Below are 25,001 nucleotides of genomic sequence, written 5' to 3' on the forward strand. Positions count from 1 at the left end.
GTGCCTTGCGAAAGTATTCGGCCCCCTTGAACTTTGCGACCTTTTGCCACATTTCAGGCTTCAAACATAAAGATATAAAACTGTATTTTTTTGTGAAGAATCAACAACAAGTGGGACACAATCATGAAGTGGAACGACATTTATTGGATATTTCAAACTTTTTTAACAAATCAAAAACTGAAAAATTGGGCGTGCAAAATTATTCAGCCCCTTTACTTTCAGTGCAGCAAACTCTCTCCAGAAGTTCAGTGAGGATCTCTGAATGATCCAATGTTGACCTAAATGACTAATGATGATAAATACAATCCACCTGTGTGTAATCAAGTCTCCGTATAAATGCACCTGCACTGTGATAGTCTCAGAGGTCCGTTAAAAGCGCAGAGAGCATCATGAAGAACAAGGAACACACCAGGCAGGTCCGAGATACTGTTGTGAAGAAGTTTAAAGCCGGATTTGGATACAAAAAGATTTCCCAAGCTTTAAACATCCCAAGGAGCACTGTGCAAGCGATAATATTGAAATGGAAGGAGTATCAGACCACTGCAAATCTACCAAGACCTGGCCGTCCCTCTAAACTTTCAGCTCATACAAGGAGAAGACTGATCAGAGATGCAGCCAAGAGGCCCATGATCACTCTGGATGAACTGCAGAGATCTACAGCTGAGGTGGGAGACTGTCCATGGGACAACAATCAGTCGTATATTGCACAAATCTGGCCTTTATGGAAGAGTGGCAAGAAGAAAGCCATTTCTTAAAGATATCCATAAAAAGTGTCATTTAAAGTTTGCCACAAGCCACCTGGGAGACACACCAAACATGTGGAAGAAGGTGCTCTGGTCAGATGAAACCAAAATTGAACTTTTTGGCAACAATGCAAAACGTTATGTTTGGCGTAAAAGCAACACAGCTCATCACCCTGAACACACCATCCCCACTGTCAAACATGGTGGTGGCAGCATCATGGTTTGGGCCTGCTTTTCTTCAGCAGGGACAGGGAAGATGGTTAAAATTGATGGGAAGATGGATGGAGCCAAATACAGGACCATTCTGGAAGAAAACCTGATGGAGTCTGCAAAAGACCTGAGACTGGGACGGAGATTTGTCTTCCAACAAGACAATGATCCAAAACATAAAGCAAAATCTACAATGGAATGGTTCAAAAATAAACATATCCAGGTGTTAGAATGGCCAAGTCAAAGTACAGACCTTAAATCCTATCGAGAATCTGTGGAAAGAACTGAAAACTGCTGTTCACAAATGCTCTCCATCCAACCTCACTGAGCTCGAGCTGTTTTGCAAGGAGGAATGGGAAAAAAATTCAGTCTCTCGATGTGCAAAACTGATAGAGACATACCCCAAGCGACTTACAGCTGTAATCGCAGCAAAAGGTGGCGCTTCAAAGTATTAACTTAAGGGGGCTGAATAATTTTGCACGCCCAATTTTTCAGTTTTGGATTTGTTAAAAAAGTTAGAAATATCCAATAAATGTCGTTCCACTTCATGATTGTGCCCCACTTGTTGTTGATTCTTCACAAAAAATACAGTTTTATATCTTTATGTTTGAAGCCTGAAATGTGGCAAAAGGTCGCAAAGTTCAAGGGGGCCGAATACTTTTGCAAGGCACTGTATATATATATATATATATATATATATATATATATATATATATATATATATATATATATATATATATATATATATATATATATATATAAATAAAAAGAAGTGGGTAGATCAGCTTTAACATTGCAGACATATTGTGGCTTCCATCAATGTAATTGTCTGCATCATTTCCAATCACCCATATAGATTTTTGTAAATATATACAGTACATTGGACACAAGTTTGGACACACCTACTCACTCAAGGGATTTTCTTTATTTTTTACTATTTTCTACATTGTAGAATAATAATCAATACATCAAAACTATGAAATAACACATATGGAATCATGTAGTAACCAAAAAAGTTATATTTTATATAATGTAGTAACCAAAAAATATATTTCAGATTTCAGATTCTTCAAAGTAGCCACCCTTTGCCTTGGTGACAGCTTTGCACTCTCTTGGCATTCTCTCAACCAGCTTCACCTGCAATGATTTTCCAACAGTCGTGAAGGAGTTCCCACATATGCTGAGTAATTGTTGGCTGCTTTTCCTTAACTCTGCGGTCCAACTCATCTCAAACCATCTCAATTGGGTTGAGGTTTTGTGTTTGTGGAGGCCAAGTCATCTCATGTAGCACTCAATCACTCTCCTTCTTGGTCAAATAGCCCTTACACAGCCTGGTGTGTTAGGTCATTGTCCTGTTGAAAAACAAATGATAGTCCCACTAAGCGCAAACCACATGGGATGGTGTATCACTTCAGAATGCTGCGGTAGCCATGGTGGTTAAGTGTGCCTTGAATTCTAAATAAATCAAAGAAGTATCCCAGGAAAGCACCCACACCATCAAACCTCCTCCTCCATGCTTCACAGTGGGAAGCACACATGCAGAGATAATCTGTTCACCTACTCTGCATCTCAAAGACACTGCGGTTGGAGCCAGAATTCTCAAATTTGGACTCATCAGACCAAAGGACAGATTTCCACCAGTTTAATGTCCATTGCTTGTGTTTCTTAGCCCAAGCAAGTCTTTTCTTATTGGTGTCCTTTAGTAGTGGTTTATTTGCAGCAATTCGACCATGAAGGCCTGATTCATGCAGTCTCCTCTGAACAGTTGATGTTGAGATGTGTCTGTTATTTGAACTCTGTGAAGCATTTATTTGGGCTGCATTTGGGTCTTTTACCAAATAGTGCTTTATTCTCAATACCACCCCTACCTTGTCACAGCACAACTGATTGGCTCAAACGCATTAAGAAGGAAATAAATTACACAAATTAACTTTTAACAAAGCACACCTGTTAATTTAAATGCATTCCAAGTGACTACCTCATGAAGCTGGTTGAGAGAATGCCAAGAGTGTGCAAAGCTGTCATCAAGGCAAAGGGTTGCTACTTTGAGGATTTGTTTAACCCTTTTTTGGCTACTACATGATTCTATATGTGTTATTTCATAGTTTTGATGTCTTCACTATTATTCTACAATGTAGAAAGTAGTAAAATAAAGAAAAACCCTGGAATGAGTAGTTGTGTCCAAACTTTTGACTGGTACTGCATATACAGTTTTATATATTACCCATTATTATTTTCCCCTAACCCTTCCACCTCTCCCCTAATGGGAGTAAACTAATGGACAACAACACTTAGGCTTCTACTTCCAGCTTATACATAATATATACAGTGCATTCGGAAAGTATTTTTGTTAAGTTACAGCCTTATTTTAAAATGGATTAACTAGTTTTTTTCCCTCATACTCCACAATGAAAAAGCAAAAACAGGTTTTTAGAAATGTTTGCTTATTTAAAAAATGAAATATTACATTTACATAAGTATTTTTTCAGTACTTTGTTGAAGCACCTTTGGCAGCGTTTACAACCTCGAGTCTTTTTGGATATGACGCTACAAGATTGGCACACCTGTATTTGGGGAGATTCTCCCATTCTTCTCTGCAAATCCTCTCAAGCTCTGTCAGGTTGGATGGGGAGCGTCACTGCACAGCTAGTTTCAGGTCTCTCCAGAGATATTCAATCAGGTTCAAGTCCGGGCTCTGGCTGGGCCACTCAAAGACATTCAGAGACTTGTCCTGAAGCCAGTCCTGCGTTGTCTTGGCTGCGTGCTTAGGGTCGTTGTCCTGTTGGAAGGTGAACCTTCGTACCAGTCTGAGGTTCTGAGCGGTCTGGAGTAGGTTTTCATCAAGGATCTCTCTGTACTATGCTCCATTCATCCTTCTCTCAATCTTGACTAGTCTCCCAGTTCCTGCCACCGAAAAACATCTCCACGGCATGATGCTTCCACTACCATGCTTCACCGTAGGGATGGTGCCAGCTTTTCTCCAGATGTGATGCTTGGCATTGAGGCCAAAGAGTTCAATCTTGGTTTCATCAGACCAGAGTATCTTGTTTCTCATGATCGGATTCCTTTAGGTGCCTTTTGGCAAAGTCCAAGTTGGGCTATAATGTGCCTTTTCTTGACGAGTGGCTTCCGTCTGGCAACTCTACCATAAGGCCTGATTGGTGGAGTGCTGCAGAGATGGTTGTCCTTCTGGAAGGTTCCCATCTCCACAGAGGAACTCTGGAGCTCTTTCAGAGTGACCATCGGGTTCTTGGTCACCTCCCTGACTAAGGCCCTCCTCCCCCGATTGCTCAGTTTCCCCTGACCTGTGCCTCGACACAATCCTGTCTCTGAGCTCTATGGACAATTCCTTCAACCTGATGGCTTGGTTGTTTTTGCTCTGACATGCACTTTCAACTCTGGGACCTTATACAGACAGGTGTGTGCCTTTCCAAATCATGTCCAATCAATTGTATTTACCACAGGTGGACTCCAGTCCACTTGTAGACACATCTCAAGGATTATCAATGGAAACAGGATGCACCTGAGCTGAATTTAGAGTCTCATTGCAAAGGGTCTGAATACTTATGCAACTAAGGTATTTCTGTTTTTTATTTTGAATACATTTGCAAAATTTCGAAAACCTGTTTTCGCTTTGTCATTGTAGGGTATTGAGGAGGGAAAAAAATATTTAATTCATTTTAGAGTAAGGCTTTAACATAAACCAATTTGGAAAAGGGGAAGGGGTCTGAATACTTTCCGAATGCACCGTACATTTTCTACGAACCCAGTATATTTTACAATAGTTATGTTTTGTTTGTTTTTAGTCCCATCCTTCAGCTCAACTCAACTCCTCCCATCTGTCTCTGAACACCATCCAGTTTTGATTTCTATTTGACAAATATTTTTGAACTGTGCTGTGATGTTTCACAAAAGTTCCGAACCTTTCTATTCTCATAGATTCTACATATTGTACATGTCATTTTTTTCTTTCTAAGAGTATTATATTATTGATCTATTGACTATGACTTTTTAATAAAAAAGTAACACAATAAAATAACAATAAAGAGGCTATATACAGGGGGTACCGGTACCGAGTCAATGTGCCGGGGTACAGGTTAGTCCAGGTAATTGTTCAGCCGTCTTATGGCTTGGGGTTAGAAGCTGTAAATCACCCAGCAGTGCTATTTGCAGAGGGGGACATAACTTGGCAGGGTGTCTGGGGGTCATCCCATTTTGGTGGGAAATCTAAAGAACATTTCCTGCATGTCTACACAATATAATATGACCCATGGCCCTTCTAGCCATCTCTATTTAGAACAACAAAAAGTAAGCAAAAATGCCCACAGTCATCAAGCTAGGTAAGAGATCATTAAATATGTTTAAGTGATTGATAAGACTAAACTCGATCCATGATAATACATTAATCAATATTGTGTTGCACACCAATAGCCTAACAAATGAACAACTCTTACAAATAAAGTTCAAATACAACTTTTGATTGTCTTTAAAACAGTACACCCACCATATAATTCATATCATAGGCCTAATATAACTTGCACACAATATAGCTGGGTCACCCCGTCCTGCCCCTAGGAGTCCACGTAGCGCCCCAACCTAACACACCCCACTCAGCTTTAGAATCTTAGTGAAACATTCATTATTGGTTTCAGGTATGCTAAGCCAGAGTGACAGCAGTACAGCAGACCCCCAGGGCCAGGACTGAGCAGCCCAGCAACTAGGAATTGCCTAAATCTCCCCTGACGTGGGCATGTTTTCAATATAGACTCCTTTTGTCATACAGTATTCCATATATGACATCCAGACCTTATGAAAGTTGCACAGTATACCCTTAATCTTAAAACAAATCTAGTGATACTGTACATAACTTGACATTTCTTCCATACATTGTGGGTGGATAACCAACCTTCCAATTAATTTTGTATATATCTTTTTTTCATTTAACCTTTATTTAACGAGGTAAAACCCATTGAGGGTTCTCTTGGATAATATAATGTATAAATGTACACCAAGGTAATTCTTTGAAAACCCGACTGAAATGGAGATAGAAACTGAGTTACTACAAAGAAAGTCTTTCAACTGTGAGTTCATCAGGTTTTCTAAAACCTTTGCCAGTACAGACAGTTCATAAATGATAGGTCACACAGTTTCTTCTGACAACAGTCTCCAGTATCAACATTTCCATGCAAACAAAAATAGGGAGAAGGGAGAATCTGTAGACATGCTGAGATTAAAGAATTGAGCCAGCCTTCAAGACCACAACATATGCAAATATGTCCCCATTTGTGTTATACACTTCCAGCAGAATAATACAATTTCTGAGTGCATGATATTCAGTTTCACTGGCATATTGTACATTCAATGGTTGGTCTTAAACTGCAGTAATTTATGTCTGAAATTATATGAACATGACTGGGCATTCTACGTTCATCATCATCAATAGCGTCTCCCAGGTCTTCCTCACAATTTTTGTTTGACATGTTTTGTGTCATCGGGAAAAATCTCTATCAACCCTTAATACCATTTGGAAATCAACTTTAGAGGTTTGTCAGACTGCCTTAAAATAGCATCTGGCTTGTACAGTGATTGCTGTATAGAGAGAATAAAGTATTGTATCTGCAAAAAATCACCTCACAGACTGGTCTTCCCTGGCTGCCTGACTCTGCTGAGACCCCTGTCACCATCTGATCCTACTAAAATGAGGCATGACAAAGAATTACCTTTGTGTACATTTATACATTATACACTGCTCAAAAAAATAAAGGGAACACTTAAACAACACAATGTAACTCCAAGTCAATCACACTTCTGTGAAATCAAACTGTCCACTTAGGAAGCAACACTGATTGACAATAAATTTCACATGCTGTTGTGCAAATGGAATAGACAACAGGTGGAAATTATAGGCAATTAGCAAGACACCCCCAATAAAGGAGTGGTTCTGCAGGTGGGGACCACAGACCACTTCTCAGTTCCTATGCTTCCTGGCTGATGTTTTGGTCACTTTTGAATGCTGGCGGTGCTTTCACTCTAGTGGTAGCTTGAGACGGAGTCTACAACCCACACAAGTGGCTCAGGTAGTGCAGCTCATCCAGGATGGCACATCAATGCGAGCTGTGGCAAGAAGGTTTGCTGTGTCTGTCAGCGTGTCCAGAGCATGGAGGCGCTACCAGGAGACAGGCCAGTACATCAGGAGATGTGGAGGAGGCCGTAGGAGGGCAACAACCCAGCAGCAGGACCGCTACCTCCGCCTTTGTGCAAGGAGGAGCAGGAGGAGCACTGCCAGAGCCCTGCAAAATGACCTCCAGCAGGCCACAAATGTGCATGTGTCTGCTCAAATGGTCAGACACAGACTCCATGAGGGTGGTATGAGGGCCCGACGTCCACAGGTGGGGGTTGTGCTTACAGCCCAACACCGTGCAGGACGTTTGGCATTTGCCAGAGAGAACCTGATTCACACTGAGCACATGTGACAGACGTGACAGAGTCTGGAGACGCCGTGGAGAACGTTCTGCTGCCTGCAACATCCTCCAGCATGACCGGTTTGGCGGTGGGTCAGTCATGGTGTGGGGTGGCATTTCTTTGGGGGGCCTCCATGTGCTCGCCAGAGGTAGCCTGACTGCCATTTGGTACCGAGATGAGCTCCTCAGGCCCCTTGGGAGACCATATGCTGGTGTGGTTGGCCCTGGGTTCCTCCTAATGCAAGACAATGCTAGACCTCATGTGGCTGGAGTGTGTCAATAGTTCCTGCAAGAGGAAGGCGTTGATGCTATGGACTGGCCCGCCTGTTCCCCAGACCTGAATCCAATTGAGCACATCTGGGACATCATGTCTCGCTCCATGCACCACAGACTGTCCAGGAGTTGGCGGATGCTTTAGTCCAGGTCTGGGAGGAGATCCCTCTGGAGACCATCCGCCACCTCATCAGGAGCATGCCCAGGCGTTGTAGGGAGGTCATACAGGCACGTGGAGGCCACACACTCTACTGAGCCTCATTTTGACTTGTTTTAAGAACATTACATCAAAGTTGGATCAGCCTGTAGTGTGGTTTTCCACTTTAATTTTGAGTGTGACTCCAAATCCAGACCTCCATGGGTTGATAAATGTGATTTCCATTTATAATTTGTGTGATTTTGTTGTCAGCACATTCAACTGTGTAAAGAAAAAAGTATTTAATAAGAATATTTCATTCATTCAGATCTAGGATGTGTTATTTTAGTGTTCCCTTTATTTTTTGAACAGTGTATTATCCATGAATGTAATCAATGGTTCAATAATTGAAATGACCATTATTCCCAGGTCCCAGGCTGTAACTTTAATCTTAAACTGCTACTGTACCCATCAATTCAAGATGGAACTTTGTATCATTCACTGAATATAATGGAAAATTCACTTGAGCTCCGTACACTGGTCTTCCCTGGCTGTCTGACCCTGCTGGGACCCCTATCACCATCTGATCCTGCTGGGACCCTTGTCACCATCTCCTCTTTCTATTCTGGTTAGAGCTAGTTTGCGCTGTTCTGTGAAAGGAGTAGTACACATCGTTGTACGGGATCTTCAGTTTTTTGGCAATTTCTCGCATGGAATAGCCTTCATTTCTCAGAACAAGAATAGACTGATGAGTTCCAGAAGAAAGTTATTTGTTTCTGGACATTTTGAGCCTGAAATGCTGATGCTCCAGATACTCAACTAGTCTAAAGAAGGCCAGTTTTATTGCTTCTTTAATCAGAACAACAGTTTTCACCTGTGCTAACATAATTGCAAAAGGGTTTTCTAATGATCAATTAGCCCTTTAAAATGATACATTGGGATTAGCTAACACTACGTGCCATTGGAACACAGGAGTGATGTTTGCTGAAAATGGGCCTCTGTATGCCTATGTAGATATTCCATAAAAAATATGCCGTTTCCAGCTACAATAGTCATTTAAAACATTAACAATGTCTATACTGTGTTATTTTCAATGGACAAAAAATGTGCTTTTCTTTCAAAAACAAGGACATTTCTAAGTGACCCCAAACTTTTGAACGGTAGTGTACACCTAAAATAACATTGTGGGACTGCGGTTGGGTTTGGGACCAGTTCTTGCGGTTGCAGGTGGGAGTCGGTGTCACGCCCTGATCTGAGATATCTCAGATATTTTTTTATTTTGGTGGATACTAGGGTGGATACGCTAGTTTTGTATTGTCTAGGGGTTTTGTATTGTCTAGGAGTTTTGTATTGTCTAGTGTTTTTGTATGTCTAGGGTTTTGTAGGTCTAGGTATTTGTATGTTTATGGTGGCCTGATATGGTTCCCAATCAGAGGCAGCTGTTTATCGTTGTCTCTGATTGGGGATCATGTTTAAGTAGCCATTTCCCTTTGGTGTTTGTGGGTTCTTGTCTACAGTAAGTTGTCGTTGTGCACTTCAGTAGCGGCACGGTTCGGGTGTTCTTTATTGTTTTTGTTCGGCGCTCATATAATAAATAGAGAATGTACGCATACCACGCTGCACCTTGGTCTCATCATTCCAACGAACGTGACAGTCGGACAGAAAGCCAGCAGGTGTGGGCGTGACCTCTACTGTGCACCATGACAGTGAAGCCTGTAATGTTATTGCTGTTTATTACTGTGCCATTGTGAAAAGTAGGGAATTAGCTTGGGAAACTGACAGATCAACAACGCACATTTTATATACTGACTAATACAAATCACATTGCACTGATTAAAAGGTCAGAATATCAATCTTCAATAATTTGGCTTCTAGTTTCATCGTTTGATTCAGGTTTAGTTTGATTGAGGCAGAAATAATAGCTAATGTAAGCCAACTTTTAGCCAGCGCTCTCTCTAATGGTACATCAACTGGCGAAAGCTTGCCAAGTTCATTTACTTCTGAAATGTGACAAAACAAAGGCTACAAAACATGTCCATACAAACATCTGCTGTTAGATAGCAATATGAGGTGGCTATTATTACTATCTGACAGATAACTAGAGGCTAGAGTTGATCAGGCTGTGATAGCTACTCACTAGCATAGCTTATTCATTCACCTATTTATTCACCTCAGTCGAGAGGGTATGAAACATTAGCTAACTTTACTTGCAGGTTACAATACTAGCTCAGCACTGCGAATAAACACTAGTTTAGTTTTTTTTCTGTTTAGTTAAACAGCAGTTACCTTGCCAGCTACATCAGTCAACTAAAGAGTAGCCAGTTTCTATTTATTTTACAAGCCGGTGAACGAGCGCAACACATACACTGAACTATGCTCAACTCTCCCGTGCTGGTGCAGCCAGCCTTCCAGAAGTTTTGCCTTCACACAGCCCATCAGCCCGCTGTGAGAGTGGCCCTAAATCCAGTTGGATAAACAGCCTACCCCACCGCTGCCTTGTTTTGTATGACATTCCAATGATAAAACTGAGGAGGACAAAAATGCAATTTCAGAATTTGGGGGACATGTCCTGTCCGTCAGTCGTATTGCTTGGGGATAGAAGCTGTTCAAGAGCCTGTTGGTGTCAGAGTTGATGCACTGGTACCTCTTGCCATGCAGCAGCAGAGAAAATAGTCCATGGCTTGTGGTTGGAGTCTTTGACGATTTTCCGGGCCGTCTTTTCACACCACCTGATATAGAGGTCCTGGATGGCAGGGAGCACAGCCCTAGTGATGTACTAGGCTGTCCGCACAATCCTCTGTAGTGCCATGCGATTGAGGGCAGTGTTATTGCCATACCAAGCAGTGATGCAACCAGTCAATGTACTCTCAAGGTACAGCTGTAGAAACTTTTCAGGATTTGAGGTCCCATGACAAACTTTTTCAAGTCTTCTTCATGACTGTGCGTGTGTGTTTTGACCATTTTAAGTCTTTAGTGATTTGGACATCAAGGAAGTTGAAGCTGTCTACCTGCTCCACTGACGCCCCTTCAATGTGGATGGGGCATGCTCGCCCCACCATTTCCTGTAGTCCAAGGTCAGCTCCTTGGTCTTGCTGATGTTGAGGGAGAGGTTGTTGCTCCGGCACCACACTGCAAGGTCACTGACCTCCTCCCTGTAGGCTGACTCATCGTTGCCGGTGATCAGGTCTACCAACTTCGTGTCGTCAGCGAACTTGATAATGGTTTTGGAGTTGTGCGTGGCCACACAGTTGTGGGTGAACAGTGGGGGCCCCTGTGTTAAGGGTCAACGTGGTGGAGTTGATGTTGCCTACCCTCACCACCTGGGGTCAGCCCGTCAGGAAGTCCAGGATCCAGTTGCAGAGGGAGGTGTTCAGACCCAGAGTCCAAAGCTTGGTGCCGAGCTTGGAGGGGACAATGGTGTTGAACGCTGAGCTGTAGTCAAGGAACAGCATTCTCACATAGGTATTCCTCTTATCTAGATGGGTGAGGGCAGTGTGGAGTGCAATTGAGATTGTGCCGTCTATGGATTTGTTGTGGCGGTATGCAAATTGGAGTGGGTCTAGTGTGGCTGGAATGGAGGAGTTAATGTGTGTCATAACCAGCCTCTCAAAGCACTTGATTACAGAAGTGAGTGCTACAGGGTGGTATTCATTGTGGCATGAAGCCTTAGAGTTCTTAGGAACAGGAATGATTGTGGCCATCTTAAAACATGGGGATTACAGACTAGGACAAGGAGAGGTTGAAAATTACCATGAATATGCCTGCAAGCTGTTTTGCGCATGCTCTGAGAATGCACCCTGGAATACTGTCGGGGCCCGCGGCCTTGCAGGTGTTGACCTGATTAAAGACCCTTCTCACGTCAGCCTCGGAGAGCGAGATCACCCAATCCTCTGGGTCGGTGATGGCCCGGCTCCAAATTAAATGCATTTAGTTTGTCTGGTAGATAGGCATTGTTGGGCAGATCACGTTTGGGTCTTCCTTGCAATCCGTAATGGATTGTAGCCCCTGCCACATGCCTCCGGCGTCAGAGCCTGTGTAATATGACTTCACATTTTTCCTATATTGTCCTTTTGCTAGTTTGACTCTGCAGAAGTCATAGTGGGCCTTCTTGTATTTATTCCTGTTTTTGGCGGTAGCATAAACTATGATTGCAAAAGAGATTCATGTCACAATTGCACTGAAACTCCAATGAAACATATGTCTTTCTGACATGTTTGATGCCTTTTTTCTGCCTAGGTTTGTCAAATGATCTCAGACACAGCCAGACACAAGCTGCTGGTGCTTTCAGGACAATGCTTTGAAGACACAGGAGAGCTGATTCTGCAGTCCGGCTCATTCTCTTTCTTAAACTTCATAGATATATTCACAGACCCCGAGGTGAGACAAATTGAGCAAATTGTTTGCTAAACAATTACTATACAATTATAATTGTATAGTTTGTAATACAATGCTTAATCTGCTGAAGTTTACTGACCTATCAATGAGCAACCCTCATCAATACATCCGAAACAATACAATACATTTGTCATCTGTTATCTGTCATAATTGTGTTAATAAATATATTCTGTTTGATCAAACAGTCATGATTTTTATCTCAAGTCTGGAAATATCTCTCTCTTCCCCAGATTGGTGAATTGCTCATCACTATTCACCCAGCAAACAAAGCAAGCCTAGCCCTCTACTGCCCTGAGCAAGGCGACTGGAAAAATTCAAACCTGGACAAACACAACCTACAAGATTTCATCAACATGAAGCTCAACTCACCCTTGATACTCCCAGAGATGGAAGGTCTCTCAGAGTTCACAGAATACCTGTCGGAGTCAGTAGAAATCCCATCGCCATTTGACATGTTGGAGCCACCAACCTCTGGTGGTTTCCTGAAGCTCTCAAAACCATGCTGCTACATCTTCCCCGGCGGCCGCGGCGACTCAGCCCTCTTTGCGGTGAATGGGTTCAACATGCTTATCAACGGGGGCTCCGACCGTAAGTCCTGCTTCTGGAAGCTGGTGAGACACCTAGACCGGGTAGACTCCATCCTCCTGACCCACATCGGGGATGACAACCTGCCTGGCATCAACAGCATGCTCCAGAGGAAGATGGCTGAGCTGGAGGAAGAGCAGTCCCATGGATCCCAAGCTACCGGCGACTGGGTGAAGAACCTCATATCCCCAGACATTGGAGTTGTGTTCTTGAACATTCCTGAGAATATAGGGAAGCCTGCTGAACCCAACTTCAGGGTGAGGAGAAACATTGAAGAGGTGGCACAAACTCTCCATTACCTGAGCAAGCTGAATCTGAGGCCCGAGCCTCTGCAGAGGCCGGTCGGGAACACAATCGAACCCATCATTCTGTTTCAGAAGATGGGTGTGGGGAAGCTTGAGATGTATGTGCTTAGCCCATCAAATACCAGCAAGGACCTGCAGCACTTTATGAAGCAGTGGACAGGTAGTGAGAAAGACAAAGCCTCTGTTCTTCTGCCCAATGGAAAAGAATCAGAGCTCCCAATCTCTTACATGACCTCAATATCTTCATTGATCGTGTGGCACCCATCAAACCCTTCAGAGAAGATAGTGCGAGTTCTTTTCCCTGGAAATGCCACTCAGTATCACATTCTTGAAGGTTTGGAAAAACTAAAACACTTGGACTTTTTGAAGCAACCAGTTGTCACTCAGAAAGAGCTATCTTCTAACTTGGCTCCAGCCTTGAAGCAGGCAAAGTTGAAACATAAAACTGACAGCAGGGAGAGTCTGAAGTCAGTCTCAAGGCCATCACCAAGCAAAAGTTTCAAGAAGGAGTCAAAGGAGGAAGCTCCAGAGAAGGCAAAGACAGACGCAGAATCAGCTCGAGAAAAGATCCAAAAATTTGAGAAAAAAGAGAAACCTTTGGTGAAAAAGGAGAAAGCGAAGGCACCGGAAAAAGAAGTGAAGGCTAAAGCAGAGCCGACACATGAAACTCCAGAAAAGAAGAAGCCTGAAATTAAACCAAAAGCTCTTAAGGAGAAGATTATCAAGAAAGAACCCAGGAAGTCTGTAGAAAAGAAAAATGATGAAAAGGAGGTAAACAAAGAAGTAGCGAAGGAAGATGAGAAGCTAACATCTAAAAAGGAGGAAACACCCAAAAAGGAACAGAAACAAGAAACACCCAAAAAGGAACAGAAGGTAAACAAAGAAGAGGTAAAGAAACACATTTTAAAGAAAGACAAAGATTTCAGGAGAGATTCCCCAATGAAGGTAAGGAAGGAAGAGAAAAAGGAGCAAAAGAAAGAAGATCTAAAGAAAGACATAAAGAAGCCATCCAAGGATGTAAAAAATGCTTCATCTGCATTAGGTGAAGGGAAAAAACTTGCACCAAAACCAAAACCTCTGAAAAAAGATGACACTACAAAGAAAGACTTTGGAAGCCCTTTTAAGTCCAAGGGGAAACCAAAGGTCACCAAGAAGGACACCAAAGCCACGGATGCTAAATCTGCTGCTGCAGGAGCTGCAGCTGTCACAGCAGGAGTGGTAGCTGCCACTTGTGCTGCGGAGGTCCTTGAGACAGAAAGAGCCACAATGTCTTCTCCAGAGGACCTCACCAAGGACTTTGAGGAGCTCAAAGAAGAGGAGATCGTTCAGGAGGAAGAGCCGGTGGTGGTCCACAGAGAGGCCCTCCTGCACTCTAAGGAGTCTCCTGAAGCAGAAGAGTCTCTGGATGAGGGGATCACAACCACTGAGCATGAAGGAGAAAGCAGGGAGACCCCAGAGGAACAGGAGCATAAAGGCAAGTTGAGTGGCAGCGGCAGTGAGAAGTTTGAAGATGAGGGAACTGGGCTAGATTATGAAAAGAAGGGAGAGACAGAAGAGGTCCATGAGCCAATGAGAAGGGAAATGGACAAGCATGCTGAGGATAGTGAAGACAAGGACTCTGAGGATGAGGGTGCGGATGCAGACCAATATGTAAGAGATCATAACAGAAATGAAAGAGAAGTACAGAAGCTGGGTCTGTCTGTGACACACCCTCACATAACATCTGAGCCTCTCTCTCCGGCTGCATCTATTCATGATGAGACCCTTCCAGCTGGCTCCGACGAAGACGAAATAGCCTCAGATGATGAGAACCGAGACGAGGCATACACTGCTACATCTGGCCACACCCAGTCAACTATTGAGATCTCCAGTGTGCCTACTCCAATGGATGAAATGTCCACTCCAAGGGACATTATGAGTGATGAAACCACTAACGATGAGACAGAGGATTCTCCCTCTCAGGACATGGCCAGGTTTGGAGGAACCACGTTAGGAGACTTTGAGAGGAAGAGGCTGTCTCCGCTACAGGACGGCCCAGAGTCAGACCATTCAAAGAGTAATGCCACTGAAGGCAGGGACTACCACGCTTCTGCGTCCACAATATCTCCACCATCGTCACTGGAAGAGGACAAAGAGGAAGGATTCAAGTCAGACAAATTTGGTCTTGATTCGGCAAGACTCAGCTCTGCACTCTCCACTACTTCTCCTCTCATACGCTCCCCTTCAGCTCCTAAAGGAACCTTTGACTCATACCCCTCTGGATTCGCTGTACCAATTGAGCTGTGCACAACACTTTCAGGATCATCAAAGGCAGCAGCAGGGTCTTCCACCAGCCCCGATGACAAGACATTGGAAGGAACCACCTCACCTCATTCCTCTGGTCACACACCTTACTTTCAGTCTCCTGTGGATGATAAGTATGGCTCTATATCACCTGCAAATGACCATGGTCCTGTAATCGTAGAGGTTACGGGTGACAAAGAGGATTCCATCAGGGTCAGCCCCATGGATGACCCAATTCCAGACCACACCTCACCTGTAGAGAAGGTGCTCTCCCCAATGAAGAGCCCACCACCAGTAAGAGGAAAGACACACTTTGATTTAGATCAAATGTTAACAATACACTTGAGTCAAGATGAGAAGAAAAATGGAGCTAGAGACAGTAACTCAGTCTCATCCACAAACCCCTTCGCAGGTTTCAAAGAGGAGAGTAAAATGTCGATCTCAGAGGGAACCACGTCTGATAAATCGGGCAGCCCTGTTGATGAGGCTGTAGCAGAGGACACTTTTTCACACGTCGCCTCGGCTTCCACCACCTCACTGGCCACCAGCTCATTCCCAGAGCCTACGACAGATGACGTTTCCCCTGCTCTCCACGCTGAAGCCGGCTCCCCTCAATCAACGGAGGTGGAGGACTCCTTGTCTGTCTCTGTGGTTCAGACTCCAACCCCCTTCCAGGAGGCAGAGATCTCTCCCAAGGGGGACAGCCCCAGGCCCATGTCAATCTCTCCAGACATCTCACCAAAGACGGCCAAATCAAAGACACTAGTACAGGAGCCCAAATCCCCGGAACATTCGACTATGTCATTTGGTCAGGAGTCCCCTGACCACTCATTAGCCCTGGACTTCAACAAACAGTCTCCAGAGCACACCTATGCAGGCAGCTTGCGCGCCACGGAGAATGGGCCGACAGAGGTGGACTACAGCCCGTCAGAGGACAATGATTTGAGACCCGCTGAGCAGTGCCCACCCACTATGGACAAGCCTATGCTCTTCAAAGAGAATGACTCAAGTCACGCCACCTCTGTGTCCCCTTCAGATGCATCCCAATCCACCCCCTCGACCACTACACCTTGTCAGATGAGGGAAATGTCACCTGTCTTAGCCCAGCAGATGGACAAATCCCCTGCCATCCCCTCTTCATCCTCCTATGTTTGCTTCACACAGAAAACAGAGATGTCTCTGGGAGCAGAAACTAATCCCTTCAAATGTGGAGATTCCAAATCACCTGTCAGTCCCAAGGTTCCCTCCCCATCCTACCTTCCACTCTCCTCAAACCTCTCAGACTATCAGAAGTGTGCAGGTGGCTCCAAGGATCCAGACTCCTCCAAGAAGAGCCCTTCTTCTGGTTCCAGAACAGATGTTGACCTATGCTTGGTGACTTCCTGTGAATACCGACACCCTAAGACAGAGCTGTCCCCCTCCTTCATAAACCCCAGTCCCCTGGAGTACTTCATGAATGAGGAGAACCCTCTGGAGGAAGAGAAGCCCCTGGCTAAGTCAGATGGAGGACCTCCACCCCCCAGCAGTAAACTACACGCTAAGCAATGTGAAGAGACTCCACCAACCTCCATCAGTGAATCTGCCCCGTCCCAGACAGATTCGGATGTTCCCCCTGGGACTGAGGAGTGCCCTTCAATTACCGCAGATGCAAACATAGACTCTGAGGATGATTCTGAGACACTTCCCACTGACAGAACCCTAACGTACAGACACGCAGATCCTCCTCCCGTGGCCCCCAGGGACTCTGCTCCGTCTCCAGCCCACCCAGATGTCACCATGGTGGATCCGGAGGCCGACAAGCCACCCCCTGACGACAACAACCAGACCAAGGACAAGGACTCAAAGGCAGAGGGAGTTGAAAAAGCTAAGAAGAAGAAGCTCACCAAGACCAAGTCCTCCTCTCCGGCCAGAAAGACTGGGCTCTCAAAAGTAAAGGATTCAAAAGTAATGGCCTCTCCCAAAAAGAGTGCAGGAGAAGGGAAAGATGCCAAAAATGCCACCAATACCTCTGCGTCAAGGGGTGTGAAAAGTGCCACATCAGGTAAGACCTGGTACTCATCACTCATCTTTTCATACTTGCTCATGTGTTTAGATCCTTTGCTTCTTTTTCTGATTTAAAAAAAACTAGTTTAAGGTTTAAGCGCTATTTGCCTCGGTATAGTTTCACATTTCTTTCATCCATGATGTACGTTGATTTTCTAACATCTCTGTCTCAGGTTCAGGTAGTGGAAAGGCGGCAGCGGCAATGCCCGTACCCAACTGCCCTCCCACATACATGGACCTGGTTTACATCCCAAACCACTGCAGCGCCAAGAATGTGGATGCAGAGTTCTTCAAATGGGTCAGGTCCTCCTACTATGTAGTCAGTGGCAATGACCAGACGGCCCGGGAGCCCAGCAAAGCTGTCCTGGACTCACTGCTGGAGGGCAAAGCCACGTGGGGAAACAACATGCAGGTACAGGGAGACAGTCAAAATCTATCGGAATTAACTGTGTTATAATGCCATAGTATCAGAAAGATAGAGACGATAGACGAGGCTTAAAAAGTGTACATAGAGGAAAAATAATATATACCTGTATATATTGGCCTTTTAGAGCGGAACCAAACAAAGCTCTGAGTTTTTGAAAATATTGTATTCAAACCCTAACCTCTTTTCCCTGTTGGCAGGTGACCCTGATCCCGACCCATGACTCAGAGGTGATGAGGGAGTGGTACCAGGAGACTCACGAGAAGCAGCAGGACCTGAACATAATGGTGCTGGCCTCCAGCTCCACCGTGGTCATGCAGGATGAGTCCTTCCCCGCCTGCAAGATAGAGCTGTGAACCTGATCCCGGGCCTCGTTCCGTTCCAAATTATGCGTCTCTTCTTCCCTTCATTTCTCCCTTCACTGGAGTGTGCACTCTATTGACATTCCAAGATGCACTTTCAGAGTGAGGGGACTGATGGAGGGAAGGGGTCGTAGTAATTTAGATTGGAACAACCCTCTGGACTCTCCTGATCAAAGGATCTAGTAACCGAGAGATCTAGTGATCAAGTGGATCATGTTGTTAGTGGTATCTTTGAGTTGGGGTGAGGGATGACGTAGACATAGAGTATAAACCACGTAAACACGTAATTTAAACAAAGGCTCTTTAACAACATTAATGAACAATGCATAGCTTACATTACAATTATGTTTGAGTTTGAAATGACAACCGCAAATGTAATTGTCCACAATACTCAAACAAACTATCTCACACAAGTTAGCATCAGCTTTGTGGAACACCTTGAATAAGGAATGATGTTATAATAATATCTGGTATTAAATATATGACCTAAAACCAGTGTGGAGAACATGAAGAGAAGGTCCCATCGTATATATTGGTGCTCTTGACGTAGATGTATTTATTCAGAAAACTCTTTCCCATGAGCACCAATTATATATGTATCAAGTAACATATAGATAGAAGAATCCATGAGAATACACTTGTTCATACTGGGGGAAAAATAGGTCTAACAATAATAAAAAATAGATATGATGAAATTAATTTATCCTCAAGGTTGGGACTACCAATTTAAAAGTCCAAATTCTTCTGGTACATGCTGACAACATAGATATTGGGTAGTTGATAGTTTAATAGGTCATCAAGCAGTCTCAATCCACTGATTACATCTCTGTCCATAAAAATAACTAATATATAAGATTGATTTAACCCAGCTGCATACACCAAAGGATCGAGGAGAACTCATTTAAGTTATTGCCTTAGGAAGTGAATTGAATGTAAAAGATTGATGCACTGAGGACAAATAGAAGGCAGCATAAACTTAAAATAAAATAAAACGAGTTTGTCCCCAACTATCATATATCTGTCTCTATCTGTATAGAGCTAGTTTCGTTTGACACTGCATTGATGGAGTATGAAGAAATACATAGAGCAAGTTAAAGTTCAACTGCACTGAGGGGCCTGTGGATCATGTTAACTGTCTTATTCCATTGCGACTATTTTGAGAACAATACAATTCTAGTAAAGATGTATCCATTCGTTGTGTATCCATTCTGTTTCTGCAAAATATTGTTGATTGTTTTGCCCATTAGTTAATAATGGGCTTCATGATTTTAAACATTTTATCTCAGTGTTTTTAAAAGTTGTTATTTATTCATTTTAAACGTATACAATTCAGTATAAAAATAATGACCTTTTTGCGGGAGAATTGTTTAATGCAAGGTCAAACGTGCATTACAAATAAGTAGAACTTGTTGGCCAAATGTCAAATATGTTTCTTGACCAATTGAATTTGAAAAGCACTGTTTCAAAATGATATCTGTAACGTTCAGAAAGATCCAGAAATGGTCTGCTAACGTTTGTGTTGTACTGATTTCAATAGAACTCTATGTACTGTACTCTCCTGCTCAGTCTGTCCTGCAGCCTTTTGTGTCAACCACAAATGGAGCCCTAGCGACTGCTTGAATGTGCCACAATATGTTCCGGCTTGTGAAGCGTTCCTAAGCTTAGAATTATTTTATTTTTATTTTTTTAACACTGTACTATAATTATATATAGCTTTGTGGCAGGGTGACTGGCCGAAAGAAATGTGCATGAGTAATGTAAAATATAGCAAGTATTTTTTCTCTTTTTAAGGATGGGGAAATCTGCCCTTAACTGCCAAAATAACAATGCAAGGCTGTGCAAATTAATATAAGACATGCCCCACTGGGGACAGACGTCGGTTCAACGTCTAGTTTTGATTTACATTTGGATTAGTCGTCCAACTATTGTGAATTCAACATGAAATCAACAAAAAGTGTTGACATGATTAGATTTAGATTAAAAGTTGGGTGTAAAAAAGAGTCAATTCGCTTATGTTGATTACTTTTTGCAAATCCAATCATTTTTTCACATTGATTCAACGTCATCACATTTAATTTAATTTTTGAAATGTTGTGGAAACAATGTTGATTCAACCAGTTTTTGCCCAGTGGGAGGTACATTAATAGTTGGTTGTCTTTGGGGTGTTGCCTGCTACACCATTATGGCATGGAGTGAAAAGTGAAACAAGCAGCCCCATCCTCTGACTATGTTGGCCGTTTTAAGGTCTTTAAATCTGCTCCATCATAGTCCTTGGCCCTGTAGCTACACAAAGAGGACGTATAGAACCTCGGCCAACCACAGGTCTGTAGAAAAATATATATGGCAGTACCTCTGCCAAAATCGCTATGAGTCAAGTAAAGCGCTGTATAGATACGCCTTGAGAAGAGTAGAACACGAGGGAGAGTGACTGTTTTGGGTGTGAGTTCCAGGTGTGAAAGACAAAAAAGCGAGAGACTTTAAAAGCCAGGACAAATAATAAGAAATGTAACGCGAAGCCATAAACAGAACAATAGAAAACTCCAACCGCACACGTCAACCACAAATGACCGTGCCTATTTGGATGCCATGAACATACAACCATCCTTTACTCAGAACGAACGGTCACTGTTAGGTGAAAACTCACAACGTAGACAAATTAGTACAGTCAACCAACCAGAGGCAGGGACTTAGTTACTGTCTCCATGGCCACGCAATTATCCAGTTGTCCTGTACAGCTCTGCAACAGGAACCTTTAACCATAAACATGACCATTCTGCCGTTCAACTACAAACTATAGTGACCGACCGACCACGCACACCACTCTTTCTTGACCTTTCCTCACGCTACTGCTTTATTGTATTCCTTGCTTTCTATAATCCCTGTAATCTCTCTATCTTTCTCTCTTTTGGATGATTGTTAATACTGTCTGCAGCCTTGTGATATAAAATTGTCTCGTGATCTCTGCATCCTCCCTCTCATTTTCCAAACTCATACCTAATGTAGCGGTTAGTTTCAAGTGAAAGTATTACTTAGTGCTTTTCTGATATTTGCGTGCAGTATCTCCTCTCCCCTCCTATAGGACATTTGATGTAAAGGGCACAACTATTAAAAAGGAAACCTACAAAAAGAACCACAATAAACTCATGTTGTGGAGAATCATGAACGTGTGTCTTGGTGTCCTTCTTTCCTGAATGAATGTACAATATCAGTCAAAAGTTTGGACACACCTACTCCTTCAAGGTTTTATTTTATTTTTTACTCATATCTACATTGTAGAATAATAGTGAGGAACAGAGAGAAGGGAGGAGAGATGGAGATGAGGGAGGAGAGATTGAAGGCCCAGGAAGTCAACCTTTTTGTCACACTGGTTATAACCACTGGGATGGATAGGCGTGCTAGTCTAGTCTAGGCTGCAGCCCGCCTTGAGACACACATTGTCCCATGGGCATTGCACTCGCAGGTGGTCTATAGAGTTTTTAAGGTGCCCTTTCCCATGGCAGCATCATTACCAGCAGCACGTTAGCGTGTGTCTGTCTGTTTGGGCCACAAGAACACATGTTCAGTTTGGAACAGGTTGGAACAGAGGCTTAATGAGCTAGTTACAGGGGAAGGTTATCACTGTAACCCCTCCAGATTGACACAACCACGCACTCACGCTCACAAGAACACACACATACACTTGTAACTCCTCCAGATGACATGAATTACTCAGAAGTGCTGATGGGGAATTACCCTAATTAACTGTGTCCAGCCCAGTAGCCATATGGGGTCATTCTGAGTGCAGACATTGTCACTCGCTATCTATTCTGAAAAATACAATAACATGTAACAATTTCAAAGATTTGGCTAAGTTACAGTTCATATAAGGAAATCAGTCAACTGAAATAAATAAATTAGTCCCTAATCATTGGATTTCAAATTACTGGGCAGATGGGCAGCCATGGGCGGGCCTAGGAGGGCATAGGCCCACCCACTTGGGAGCCTGGCTCAGCCAATCATAATGAGTTTTCACCCCACAATAGGGCTTTATTACAGACAAAAATACTCCTCAGCCCCTCCCCTCACTGACGATCCTGCAGGTGAAGAAGCTGGAAGATGTGTGAAGAACATGTGGAGGTTCTGGGCTGGAGTGGTTACAGTGGTCTGCGGTTGTGAGGCCGGTTGGACGTACTGCCAAATTCTCTAAAACAACGTTGATGGCTGCTTATGGTAGAGAAATTAACATTAAATTATCTGGCAACAGCTTTGGTGGACATTCCTACAGTCAGCATGCCAATTGCATGAGACATATTTGTCATTGTGTTGTGACAAAACTGCACATTTTAGAGTGGCCTTTTATTGTCCCCGCACAAGGTGCACCTGTGTAATGATCATGCTGTTTAATCAGCTTATTGATATGCCACACCTGTCAGGTGGATTATCTTGACAAAAGATCAAATGCTCACTAACAGGGATGTAAACAGAGAGCGAGTCAGAGAGAGCGACTCGGTGGCCCATGCCAACCGTTTCAGCCAGGACATTTATTTATTAATGATGATGGCACAGGCCCACCCCGGGGCACTTTCCAGCGCCCGGACGAAGAGCACACAGGGATAAATCAAAGAACAGTCCGTCGTTAGTGGAATAACTTGGCAGAGAGTCAGGGGAAAAAGTCTGGGTTGCAAACTAGACCCATTGTATAAGCTATGTGAATTGGTCAGCTGGTTGTGTCTGTCCACTTTAAAAGCCAGGACAAACCTGCAGTATGTCTGAATGACTGTAACTGATATTTGCATTTAAGATCATTATTATTCTCCAAAATGAAGACAGAATATTAAATGAGATCAATAACTGTAAATGCAGAAAGTTTTTCAAACCATCAGGTAGAAGGAGTGGCATAAGAACAGAGCTTTTTTAAGGTCTAGGAGGCCTTACAAAAAGTACATACTGTATCAGAGACTCAGGCTCCACAATGTCACAGATAATCCAGCAAGGGATGTAAACCAGCCAGGATGTGGGAGGAGAGGACTAGCAACACAGAGGATGGGGCAGTCAGAGTGTCAGAAGAATGTGTCTAGTCAAGGACATTCACCAAGGCCACACTGTCTATTAATGGGTGTGGGAGAGAGAGAAGGAGAGTTCAGACAGAAAGAAAGAAAGAAAGAGAGAGAGAGAGGGAGACAGAGAGAGAGGAAGAGAGAGAGATGCAGAGAGAGAGAGGGAGAGACCGAAAGACAGAGATGCAGAGAGAGAGACCGACCGACCGACCGACCGACTGATAACACAGTGTTCTTGACTTCTTTCTTATGTCATTCTCGTTGGCACCAAATGTTTAAAAGGTTTTTATAATGGATAGAATGCGGTCAGACGATCAGATAATTGGCATATACATTACTGTTACTGAATTTCCATGTGGGCAAGGATATAGGACATTTTTATCAAAACCTATTAACTAGGGAAGAGGAATTTATAACAGAATTGTTCATAACATAACATAGCTACAGCAAATCTCCTGGGACACTTTTAAATGTGCCTTTAGAGGCCATGCAATTCAATACTCATCTCTAAAACAAAATCAATTTAGGTCAAAAGAGTCCATACTAACAAGGTAGAAGGTCTAACAAAACAGATAGATAGCAATAAAAACTGTACCATAGAGGCTCAGAATAAGTTACAGGAAAAACAAAAAGAAATGGAGGAACTTATTCAAAAAAGATAAAGTGTAATATGTTATAAAAAATGAAGCAAACTGAATGGAATATGGGGAAAAATGCACCCAAAATATTTCTGTATCTTCATCATAGAAATGCTACCAAAAATGATTTTCTGAAACTTGTTACAAATGACGGAGTCACCCACAATTCACCAAATTATATTTTGAAAGAGGAAGCAAAGTACTTTAAACCTATGGGCTTCCAAGTGGCACAGTGGTCTAAGGCACTGTGTCTCAGTTTTAGAGGTGTCACTACAGACCGTAATAACAAATCACTGGCTGTGATTGGGAGTCCCATAGGGCGGTGCACAAATGGCCCAGCATCGTCCTTGTTAGGGTTAGGCTGGGGTAGGCCGTCATTGTAAATAAGAATTTGTTCTTACGTGACTTGCCTAGATAAATAAATAAAATATCCTCTAACCAAAGCTAATTGTATGGATTTTCTATTAATAATGTAAAATTAACAGCCATACAGAAAGACTCATGTGGAGGAGAAATTACAGGAGGAAATTCTTGATACAATTAAAGCCTTTAAGTCCGAGAAAACTCTGGGGCTGGATGGCATAACAGTTGAGGCGTACCCAACCTTTTTTGACATACACATAGGACCGTTATCAGCATGTTTTAACCACTCCTATGTAAAAGGTAGATTAGCAGACACTCAACAAGGAGGTCTGATTTAATTATTACTGAAACGGGATCCAAGTGGGAAATATAAAAATCCAGTCCATGAAAATTGGAGGCCCCTTTACATTTCAGTGTTGTGATGCAACAATTTGAGCAAAATGTATAGCACATAAAATGTAAAAGGTATTGTCGGACATTATTCATTCTAATCATACAGTTTTTTTTACATGGACCATACATTGGAGATAATGTAAGGCAAGTACTGGTAACAATAGAACACAATGAAAAATCTAGGAAACCAGGCCTGCTATTCATAGCTGACTTTGGAAAGGCTTTGATAAATTACAACTGGAGTTTATATATAAATGCCTGGAGCATTTCAATTTTAGAAAATCTCTTACAAAATGTGTTAAAATCATGGTGTAAAATAGTAAATAATGGCTACATCTCAGAAAGTTTTAA

The 25,001-nt window shown here is 43.0% G+C and overlaps 1 protein-coding gene across 1 annotated transcript in view; it reads left to right on the forward strand.

The window, feature by feature from the left end:
* The window catches only part of LOC110509597 (microtubule-associated protein 1B), a 62,763-nt gene extending 41,380 nt beyond the window's left edge, over positions 1–21,383 (forward strand). The window contains exons 4-7 of the mRNA XM_021590583.3: positions 12,060–12,200; positions 12,449–17,432; positions 17,608–17,846; positions 18,059–21,383. Of these exons, the coding sequence (XP_021446258.2) occupies positions 12,060–12,200; positions 12,449–17,432; positions 17,608–17,846; positions 18,059–18,214 (5,520 nt within the window). The 3' untranslated portion in view covers positions 18,215–21,383. The remainder of the gene's footprint in view (positions 1–12,059; positions 12,201–12,448; positions 17,433–17,607; positions 17,847–18,058) is intronic.
* Positions 21,384–25,001: the final 3,618 nt, after the last annotated feature.

This window comes from Oncorhynchus mykiss, chromosome 29 (assembly GCF_057628025.1).
Source record: "Oncorhynchus mykiss isolate SJ-2025 chromosome 29, ASM5762802v1, whole genome shotgun sequence".
In the NCBI taxonomy this organism is placed as follows: Eukaryota; Metazoa; Chordata; class Actinopteri; order Salmoniformes; family Salmonidae; genus Oncorhynchus; species Oncorhynchus mykiss.